The sequence below is a fragment of the Asterias amurensis genome, chromosome 3 (assembly GCF_032118995.1).
Source record: "Asterias amurensis chromosome 3, ASM3211899v1".
In the NCBI taxonomy this organism is placed as follows: domain Eukaryota; kingdom Metazoa; phylum Echinodermata; class Asteroidea; order Forcipulatida; family Asteriidae; genus Asterias; species Asterias amurensis.
This window is the reverse complement of record NC_092650.1, coordinates 18,564,618-18,575,767: the sequence shown is the minus strand read 5'-3', so window position 1 is coordinate 18,575,767 and position 11,150 is coordinate 18,564,618. Positions and strand designations below refer to the sequence as shown.

General features: G+C 39.8%; 1 protein-coding gene across 6 annotated transcripts; it reads right to left on the bottom strand.

Moving 5' to 3' along the window:
- Positions 1 to 819: 819 nt before the first annotated feature.
- On the bottom strand, positions 820 to 10,339 carry LOC139935115 (HAUS augmin-like complex subunit 4). 6 transcript variants are annotated; one of them, XM_071929581.1, is made up of 9 exons: positions 10,200 to 10,339; positions 8,718 to 8,854; positions 7,990 to 8,121; positions 7,463 to 7,612; positions 6,312 to 6,414; positions 5,236 to 5,375; positions 3,494 to 3,624; positions 1,690 to 1,758; positions 820 to 1,033 (listed from the first exon to the last, which is right to left on the bottom strand). In XM_071929581.1, exons 2-9 carry the CDS (start codon positions 8,847 to 8,849, stop codon positions 820 to 822), a joined length of 1,071 nt encoding a protein of 356 aa, XP_071785682.1. In that variant the 5' UTR covers positions 8,850 to 8,854; positions 10,200 to 10,339. The 6 variants fall into 6 exon arrangements, with proteins under 6 accessions (XP_071785682.1, XP_071785681.1, XP_071785684.1 ...); XM_071929580.1 differs by lacking the exon at positions 10,200 to 10,339 and adding an exon at positions 9,840 to 9,906; XM_071929583.1 differs by lacking the exon at positions 10,200 to 10,339 and adding an exon at positions 9,803 to 9,878.
- Between the last annotated feature and the right edge of the window lie 811 nt (positions 10,340 to 11,150).

The following is an 11,150-nucleotide window of genomic DNA, read 5'->3' as shown; positions in this document are numbered from 1 at the left end:
AGGCTCAATCGGTCATCGGAGTCGGGAGAAAGTAACGAGAAAACCCACCCTTGTTTCCCCACGTTTCGCCGTTTCATGACATGTGTTTAAACTAAATCCGTAATTCTCGCTATCGAGAATCGATATTGTTTTAATGTTTTCTAAAAAAATTAAGCATTTCATGGAATAATATTTCAAGATGAGTCTTTCACCATTACCTTCTGTAAACCCTGTAAATTATTTGTAAATCTGTGAACTTTTAAATTTGTTTCTGTACCGAAAGTGTATAATGGCCTTAAGTGTCCTTTGCAAACTGAAAATTGCCTAGTCGCTGTAGGAACTATTGAATCATGCAAACACCTGAGTATTTAAATTTTTCTTATTTAAAATGTATTATGTGAAAATATTTTGTATAAAAATGTATATATTTATGAAATTGTTAATAAAATGTTTATAACAATCTGTAACTTTTTAAACAGTCGAAGTGTCAATTAATAAACGAATGAAGTCTTGGTTTAAATTAAATCTCTTCAGTGGGAATAAAAAGTTGAAATCATATTCCGATTGTTCAATGCCAATATTTTGGATGGTGCAGAGGGTGCTCATTTTGTTCCTATAGCATAACTTGTTTTTGTGCCTTAAAGGCAGTGGACACTATTGGTAATTACTCAAAAAAAAATTAAGCATAAAACCTTACTTGGTAACGAGTAAAGGGGTACTGTTGACAGTATAAAACACTGAGAAATGGTTCCCTCTGAAGTTATATTGAATTTTGTAGAATGTGAACTGTTTTTTGAGGAATTTTGAGTTTTTGGGGCGGGGGTTTGGCGTTTTCAATAATTAGTACGTCTTCCACTCTGCATTGGAGTCCGACACCAGACTCTGCTTCAGCTCGGTCAGTGCCCATTTCTTGTTGTCGATCGCTGCCTGTAGTTGTTCATACTCTTTAACGAGTTCATCGAATCCCATGCCTATGCTCTGATAAGACTGCAGTGCCTGACTCAGTCTGGTCACGTCCTTGTCTTTCTCCTGGATAGCCCTGTTTAGATGATGTCTGCAACGACAAATAGTCCAATAGATATTAATTTTGGTGTGACCCTTACACCGATATGTGCTTGCACTGTATACTCGGTACTTTCCCCCGAGTCCTGTGAAAAAAAATCACATATTACTCGGGTGGGATTCCAACCCATGACCCTTGCAATTCTAGAGCAGTGTCTTACCAACTAGACCACCGAGATTGCCGGTAGCTAGAGGCAGTTTGAATCCAATGTTTTTTAGCAGCGGGTACCGCAATGATGCACTAGACTTTTGAGAAATTAAACCCTTACTAATATTAATGTTTTTATTAGACTATGTGATGCGATCAAGTGGATTTTGTTGTTTCAGTTAGTTTGTCGTTTCACGTCAGTGCATTCTACAGCTTATTAACTCCCGTCAGTGCTTGTCGAGATCAATCATCAACAACAGTGCAGAGATAAGTATTTGTTATATTTTAAAACTAGGTTTATTTTAACATCGATATACCATGGTAAAACGATTAAAGCTGAACTAGGTGTAAATAAACCTAAATACATTTTGCAATATCATTCGTGGACAATCTAGGACCTCTGACGCGGCGGAACGTTCCAGCCGTTCCGACTTTTGAGACGCTCCCAAACAGTAAAAGCATATATTATGCTCTTTTCAAATGTATTCCAATTAACTTACTTTATTTGTTTGAGAGCAGTGACTACCTCCGGTGTATATGTGTCACACAGCAGTCTTGCCTCAAACACCCTGGTGACAAAAAAGGAAACAAGCGGTCATTACAAGTCTTGAATTTGTGCACTTACATTACAACATCTAACATACCTCATAAAGAATCCTCTAATCTGATTGGCTAAAAATGGAGACATGGAAATACCTGTGCCCCCTTTTTCTATCAAGATGATGTCATGGTTTGCTCGGGGGCATAGTCAACAGACTGTGCCCACCCTGAAAATAACGGTCGCAAATAGGTCATGCTTGTGTACTGTATGATATGTACATGTACGACTAGCGGTCTGTGTCAGGGCGCGACCTTTCTTTGCAGACGACCTTTCACCGTAGTCACTGTTGTTGATTAGACGAATCTTTATTCGGTATTTAAAGTCAGTGAACACTATTGGTAATTGTCAAAGACCATGCTTCTCACTTGCTGTATCTCAACATAAAATAAAAAACCTGTGAAATTTGGAGCTTGATTGGTCGTCGGAGTTGTGAGATAACTATGAAAGAACAAAACACCCTTGTCACACGAAGTTGTGTGCTTTCAGATGCTTGATTTCGGGACCTCAAATTCTAAACTTGAGGTCTCAAAATCAAATTTGCAAAAAATTACTTCTTTCTCAAAACTACTCCACTTCAGAGGGAGCCGTTTCTCACAATGTTTTATACTACCAACCTCTCCCCATTACTTGTTACCAAGTAAGGTTTTATGCTAATAATTATTTGACTAATTACAAATAGTGTACACTGCCTTTAAAGGAAATATTGACTGAATAATAATCGGGGCACAGTTCAAATTAGGCCCGCCGTGATGTCTATGCCCGTAGCTTCGCTTCGGGCATAGCCATGGTTTTGACATCACCTTGGGCCTATAATTTTAACTGTGCCCCTCATAGCAGTCAATATTTCCATATAACCTTCCTACTAACTGGTAGATTGTGAAGCCCACTGTTTCACCATCCAACAGTGTGGAAAGGGCTATAGGTGTGTAACAAGTCAATGAGGCAAAGGGTTTTTATAAGCTATTCAGGGAAAATAGATAAATAATTTTATGAACAAAAAGTATAGTAACTGTGATAGTTTTTTTTGATAAATGTTATGATTGCTACTTAGGACTTTGTAATCAAACTCCCCCACCCAACACCCCCAGTCTGTCTTATTTCATGTACTTTACGTTGAATGATTTGTTGTGATTGGTTTTGCCCAGGGCCCAATTTCATAGAGCTGCTAAGCACAAAAAATTGCTTAGAATGAAATTCTCCTCGATAAAAAAAGGATAACCAACCAGATTTTCAGGATTTAAGCAAAAAACAGTTGAATACCAGTAACAAGCAATATGCAACAAATGGAAATTTGGTTGGTAATCCTGTATTTATCAAGGAAGAAATGTTATCCTAATCATAATTTTGTAGCAGCTCTATGAAATTGGGCCCTGGTGCTTCTGGCAGTGGCTGCTGAATGGTCTCATAAACAAAATGTCTGGAAATAAATAATGATTTTTGGGGTTGAACAAAGAATTGACTAGAGTGGGATTCGAACCAACGACCTCGGATTAACGTGCCGGCGCTTTACCGACTGAGCTATCTAGCCCTATGTTGGCAGTGTCTCTATTAATTTTGTCAATATCTTTGTTCAGGGGTGCCGATAATAATGATTAAAGCGCTTTGACTTTGAGACTCTCGAAGATAGAAACTAGATGTATTATTACTGTATTCATGGTGCTTCTCCTGTGGGATATGATTTCAAAATTGTCAAAGATATTTACCTCAGTTTAAGACACATGGCGTGGCACCGTGCAGCCAGCCAGTTGCTAGTGATAGTATCACTGTCTGCTTGTAGACGCAGTCGATGTTTGGTTATGAGCAGTTCTAGTACACTCAGAGAATCCATCAGAGCCTGCAGGATATCAAATCAAAATCACTCAAACTGTCATACTGGGCCCATTTCATAGCGCTGCTAAACACACAAATTTGCTTAGCATGAAATTTCTTCCTTGATAAAAACAGGATTACCAACCATATTTCCATTTGTTGCATATTGCTTGTTACTTGTATTCAACTGTTGTTTGTTTATCCTCAAAACCACGTGGAAATTTGGTTGGTAATTTTGTTTTTATCGAGGCCAAAATTTCATGCTAAGCAAATTTTTGTGCTTAGCAGCGCTATGAAATTGGCCCCTGATTCTTAGCATGGTTTGGAAGACTGTCAATAAACCATAGGGTTATATATAAGAACTAGAGCACGCACAGGTGATGCTTCTTGCACAAAGGCGACGGGACCACAAGGAGACACGCTGGCGCCATTATGTACGCGCGTTGAATATGAAACACAAGTTGGAGTTTGTGTTTATTGAACGCTACGCGATGCTGTTTTGTTCAACTTACAAAATGGCCGCACAAACACACGCTAAAGATGCCAGTTTTGTCAACTTAGAAAATGGCGGCCTGCGTATATGGGCCAGTGCGCCCTCTAGTTCTTATATATAACTCTATGCAATAAACCTTTACCATGCTGTCTCCATCTTGTATTGGTCATGTTCCTCATATCGAATGACAATAATGAATGTATGGACTGTGAAAGGGGTAACCCTGTTTCAGCCCTAGGAGTAGGTGGCAATGGCCTCTGGACAAAATAATTGTAGCCCACACCTTGAAGTGGCCTTCAGGCCTTGTGTGTCAGGCGACTTGCATAAAAAAAACAATTGAAAAAAAAAAAAAAATATATTCATTTTGCTAATAGGAACCAGACTATTTTGTTCTTCCAGCCTCGGTTTGGTTCAACATTGATATCAATGGGAGAAATTCAAGATGACTGCAACATGATAAAGGTCTATGGGATACCTAAGCTCGCACAGCCTTTATAATTATAATATGAATATATATTATATGCCAGTGTCTTTTACAAAAAGGCTCATGGCCCAGTAAATCGGAAATAGAATAGAAAGAAATTTAGTATACATAAACATATCCTGTGAGAGAAAACAGAACAATACTTTATTAAGCTTGTGTGAACAGTGTATTAACAGTTTCCTTAAAACTACTCACAGAAGATAAGCAGAGTTTATGTAGGATCCCTACTGCCTCAATTCTCCAAAATCAACCAATATGAGTGTAGGTAGGTGCCTTGGAATCCACTAAAATCATCAAATCTTCCAGTAGGTTTTTGAAAAAAATTGTGTCAGCATTCCATTGTCCAAATAAATGTCTGAATCCTCAAAAATCTTTAAAACTCGCATATGATTTTGAAAGACTCATGTGAGGGTTAGCGTTAATGAAGCAGTAATTTGAGCCCAATAGACCCTAGCGCAGCAACTCCTGTCCGCCATTTTGTGTGTCAAAACGTGCACAAAAGGAACAGACTTTTCGAAAAGTCAGAAATGGTGGGCATGCTCTGTTTGGAGGTGCGTTAACACATGTACCATCCTTTTGTACCATCCTTTTGTGTGCACGTTTTTGACACCCAAAAAAGGACAGCAAAGTGCGCTCTGGGTTTTGCAATGGGACTATACCTGATAGTACTGCCAGAAATGTTTATCCCTCTGAGCTCTGTCGAGCTTCAGTTTCTGTCTCTCTTCATCCAGCTTCGTGCATTCACTCTGCAGTAGATCAGGCAGTCTGGTCGCCTTAGCAAACGCCATCTGACCACCCTCTAAAATAGAACAGAATAGCATTTTATTCGCAACCTCATTGTATAAAAGAAGTTGGATTTAATTTATATTTGGCTTGCTAAACACCATGTGTGTGTATCTACTTGGCAGGTAGAGTTTGTTCTTTAGAGAACTGTCTTTCTATATTCTACTACCGCGGAGTAGATTTATTGGATTGTTCGGGAGACTTCTCAATTCTGAAAAGAACTGTCCTGCTTTTTAACTACTACCTGGGCAGAAGGTATAGAAAATTGGCTGGGACTACTACTTTAGCTTATAGGATTGTAATTTACTGCACTACCGCGGAGTCAGTTCTTGGATTGGTCTCAATGTTTCGACTAGCTTGTTCTAGCTGTCGTCAAGTTGAATATAAATACACTTGAAAACAACCATAAAATTTACTTTAAAACAACAATGCAATATACTTAACGGTACACATTTTAAAAACATTGAAAATAAAAATGAGGCAGGAAAGAAACCCCAATTGCCAGCAACATGAAAACCATATGTACACAACAACAGAACAGCGACTGAGAATTGTGTACAAAAATACAAAAGGTACACTTGCAGATCGCTCACTCTCCTACTGTGGACCAAAAGAAAGGAACACTCTTAAAAGTCCCACCAAAGAGGCCCAGACTATGAAAAATTTGCAAGAAACTGCTCAAATGTTATCTTTTTCAACAAGTGTATTGTAATTAATTTCATGTAATTGTCTTTAGAATAATTTTGTGTTGAATTCGGCACTATATAAATGTCTTCTGATTGATTGACTGATTGCTTGAGTATCAAATGCACAGAAGGGTTACCGGCTAAAAATATTCATAATGTTTTGCACTGTTTGTTCCCTGCTGATTTTGGGGCTTTTGCCGAGAAGTGATTAGCAAAATTGTGTTGTCTGATTTAAACGTCTTTGTTTGTCCCTGGGTAAGACTTACCGTTGTCAGGTTGGGAGTGATGGAACCCCACCAGCTCCTCGCATTTCCTTCGGAGTCTGTCTTCAATTTTGGGGATTAACTGCTGCTGCAAGGCTTTCAGTCTCTGAGCATCACAAATCACAAACAGAAAAAGAACTTTATTTGCTTTGATGGTGCACTTTTTATTGATGAAAAAACTCTAACCACTCTAAATGCAACAATGGTAATAGCATTTGGCAGTCAACTCAGAAGTCATTCTTTGACTGAATTTGTGGTCAACCGTTTGGAACCAGCCTCAGGACCACGATTTCTTCCACAGTCCTGATAGCTTGTTATGTGCTCTAACAATTGTGTAAAGCGAAGAAGGGAACAAGTGACACTATAGTATAAAGGCAGAAGGCAGAAGTGGTTTGACTAGACTTCTAAATGGTCAAGTACGGGTCGACTAAATGTGTCCAAATAGATGTTAAATTTGCGTCAGGGATAAACAATATTCATTTCCGGTGTGTGTGTGAGCACTGTATACCAGGCGTGATAATTTACAGAGGCAACGAGGGCGATTGCCTCCATACCACTGGTTATTGCCTTGGTGCCCTTGAACTGCTCCAGTAGAAATTTACAATTTCCTCATAGGGTGCCCTTTACCAAGGAAAAAATACCTTGGTGCCCTAGCCCTTTCAAAAACAAAGCTTACATGCCTGGTATACTCGGTTCTTTCCTGAGTTCTGAGAGAAAACAAATCACAGGCATATTACTCGGATGGGATTCAAACTATTCCAAGTTGTGATTTAAAGCCATTGGACACTTTCGGTAAACATTATTGTCCTAAGGCCCACACTTCGTGTATCACAACTTTATAAAATAACAAACCTGTGAACTTTTAGGCTCAATCGGTCATCGGAGTCGGGAGAAAATAATGAGAAAACCCACCCCTGTTTCTGCACGTTTCGACCGTGTCATGACATGTGCTTAAAATATATCCATAATTCTCGATATCGAGAATTGATAATTGTTTTAATGTTTTCTCAAAAAGTAAAGCACTTCATGGAACATGAGTTCAAGACAAGTCTTTCACCATTACCTTCTGTAAACCCTGTAAGTTATTTGTAAATCTGTGATTTTTTTTTTTTCTGTTCCGAAAGTGTATAATGGCTTTAAGGTAAACTGACTACCTTGTTGTGTGGGTTAGCTCTGTTGAGTTGCTCCTTGGTCAGACCGAGCAGTGTGCAGGGTTCCTCTGTCCCTGTGGAGGTGCTGGGGTTGGGATGTACATAGTCCGCTGCCTCGGCTGTGTACAGACAATGTTTGACTGCTTCGTGGAACTGCAGAAAAGAACAAACGGACTATTGTTTTAAAGTTATAAGTGGGTGAACTAATAATAGTTGGCAGCACCAGGATTGTTTATTTACTGGTGAAATGCCATTGGAGTCTCAGACCATAGCTCCATGCTCAGACAATTCATATAAGCCATTTCGAGGTATGGTGGACACTGTACTATGACATTGTTAGGTTTCGGTTCGATTTGTTGGTATTGACTCGATTCACCTGATGTCATCACCAGAATAATCTTGGATGCGCCATTTTGGTGGTCAATGTCACTGTGCGTTATTCAGTGAAAAGCGCATTATTCAGTGAAAAGCGCATGTCAAACCAAGAACCCTGATAAAGTCTTGTTTTTAAAATGAAAATCGGTCCAGACCTGGGATGAAGCAGAGCTTGGCGCCACATCATGGCTGGCGATATCATGATCCATGATGAATTCCTTGAGCTCATGATGGAGGATGTGGAACTGTAGATAAGACTGTTTCTCTCGTTTCAGTGATTCCTCTGCCTGTAAATTGAGAAATGAGTGTTGATTGAGAACTACAGAAGACAGTCCAAAATACCTTAGGGGGTGCATTTTGGCGACCCCAACCAGAAACATGTTTAAGCTTTGGTCATAGGTTGAGCCTTCTTGCAAGTTCGGTTGAACTGCGGTGACGAGAATGTTCTGACCAGGATTGGGCTTCGCAAGTAATTGTGAAGTTGTACACTTTTACTGTGGGACTTCAAACCATACAGGCTGATGGTGCCTGTTAGACAGTGCTAAAGCCGACTAGGATGTGGTTTCACAGCCATATGGTTTTATCATGACACAATCCCTGTGTGCATTGCATAAGCATTAAAGGGAACCTTGAAGGGGGGGGGGCAGACTAATTTAGGCTTTTTCAGCCTTTTGGTTACACAACTTTAGTCCTATTCGAAACCAGGGCTTTGGCTGTTTTGACAATTGTGCGTGCTTAGTCAGGGCTTCAGATGAGAGATTGGAGCCTGATGCCGAATCCTAAGCCGAAACCAGGGTTTCGAAAAGGGGGTTTTGAAAGAGAGGAAACCCAAGATGGCTGCTGAAAGGTCAGTCAGAGTTCGGGAATATTCTGCCCATCATACCTGACTGAGGTCCTTCTGAAGTGGTAAACTGACTCCATTTTCTGTGATGTGTTGGGAGAGGCTGCCAAGGAGCCCGACTAGCTCTGGATATTGCTCACTATCTCTTGCTGTGAGGTGCACTGGCAAGCTCATATTTACTGAACGGAGATAACAAAAACCAAAGAAAAATTTAAATCTTGTCTATTATTCTTCAAATTTCTTCCTCCGCATTATAGAGTCTTAATAAATAAAATGGTAATCTCAAGGTTATTACATACAGCCCGGTTACCGCAGCATCATTGCTCAGCTGAAATTCGAGTCATGTAATTTGATCATCGGGAATTGTAGAAAAAGTGGAAAAACCCAAAGCTTTTGTATTTACAAGTACAACTTAATATTGGTGGAGCATTATCTATCTCTTAAGTTTGGTCAACAGAGAGGAGAGTCAATGTTTTGCAAGTAGAAAATGTAACTTTGTATCCAGGGGTTGTTTACATCGCGCGTAATGACGTAAAGACCGTACCGTGATTTGAGGGTTAAAACAAAAACAGGACCGCCTACGATATAAGGCTCCCTCCCCCGTTAGGAGCCTTAAAGTTTCTAGAGGCATTCACCCATTTAAGCAGCTAGTTGCATTAACAGAACCCTTCTTCGCCACGCTGTCGGGAAGAGGATTATGTTATCGCAACTATTATAAGCAGCTAGAATAATGAGTAGATAGCTAAGTTTAGAATAAAGCATGTCGCCAACATTGATAATAAAATGTCAAAGACAGTATCTGCCCTACCCCACTTTGTATGTGTTATTGTGACCAAACCACATGTAAAACTAACTATATTTTATAATTATATCATTCATTGAGGTAGGATTCTCACCTCTATGCAATGATTATAATGAATGATGTCTTTTATCATCAGTCGTAATGACTGAATTTTGAAAGTAAAAATGGGCAGGCAGTTCCGGCAGTTTCATCATGATCATGATGATCATCATGTAAATAAAAATTCATCATTCAGTGGTCACCGTACCATTTCTAATGATTATAATCAGAACAACATGTAACCATAAACACGAAGGCTTCATTTTGGGTGCTAACCCTGCTTAACTGTTATGAGTTGAAGAGGCATATCGAAAGTATTTTACCCTGAACGGCAGTGTTCTGATAATTCCTGTTCCTGACGGGCGCCGCCATTTTGAATTAACCGCCAATTCACGATAGGACGCCGCACGGGCAACAAATAAACAACAATATACAGCTATCAATATATCGAGCGCACACAAACACAAATATCGCGGTTTGCATATAATGCTAGCTGTACTGTACCGTACGATTAAAGGTCAGTGCTGCGGCTTTACAATAGTGCTAAACTGCAACAGTAATATTGTATGCACTATATAAATACGATCTCATTTGACCCAGCTCCTGTGGGACTCGAACCAGCAACCACCAATCCGAGGCAGCAGGTCATTGTGCTTAGATCTACATACTGTAATAATACAAACCTTATTGCCTACAGCAAGGGGGCGCCCATCCCCAAGGCAGCCTTTTGCACTGGTTGGGCCAACGTGACTCAACGTCTATTTTTATACATAACACGGGAACTGGATGAGATATAATTATAACAGAACAGACGTATGAAGCTAAACCACGAACTACAACCATGCACGTTCTATGGTAACTGCCGCTGGTTCCCTGTTTCTCATTTGGTTTACGAACAATGTATGTGCTGTTGGAACCAGTGCTTGCTTAGTCTCTTGTCCGTGTCGTTTCCTCTTCATCAGTCAAGATGAGAATCATGAATATTTGTTACCTATACTAACTTATTCCGACGACCCGTGGCGTTTTCTCTTCAAGGCGGCTGCGGACGTAAAGAGCAGAGGGGGGGGGGGGGGGGGAGGGGGGGGGAGAGACAGAGACACGATTGCTAAAAAATCACCAAGATAATGGATTGGCATCAGTTTAGTTTTCACTCAGTCAGCAAATTCTCGAGGTATGTTATTATTATAAAATTATGGTAAGTTTCCAACTCAAATTAACTACACAACCGTACGCAACTCAATGGGAAACTACACAACCATACACAACTCAATGGGAAACTACACAACCGTACACAACTCAATGGGAAACTACACAACCATACACAAGTCAATGGGAAACTACACAACCATACACAAGTCAATGGGAAATTACACAACCGTACACAACTCAATGGGAACTACACAACCATACACAAGTCAATGGAAAACTACACAACCATACACAAGTCAATGGGAAACTACACAACAATACACAAGTCAATGGGAAACTACACAACCATACACAAGTCAATGGGAAACTACACAACCATACACAAGTCAATGGGAAACTACACAACCATACACAAGTCAATGGGAAACTACACAACCATACACAAGTCAATGGGAAACTACACAACCATACACAAGTCAAAGGGA

Bases quoted from the DNA above. Each gene is read 5' to 3' on its own strand.
- LOC139935115 (XM_071929578.1), bottom strand. From the start codon at position 9,779: ATGAAGCCTTCGTGTTTATGGTTACATGTTGTTCTGATTATAATCATT. The intron at 1,759-3,493 runs GTAAATATCTTT...TTTTGTCACCAG, and splicing joins GCCATGTGTCTTAAACTGAG to GGTGTTTGAGGCAAGACTGC. The intron at 1,034-1,689 runs GTAAGTTAATTG...TTGTCGTTGCAG, and splicing joins ACTGCTCTCAAACAAATAAA to ACATCATCTAAACAGGGCTA.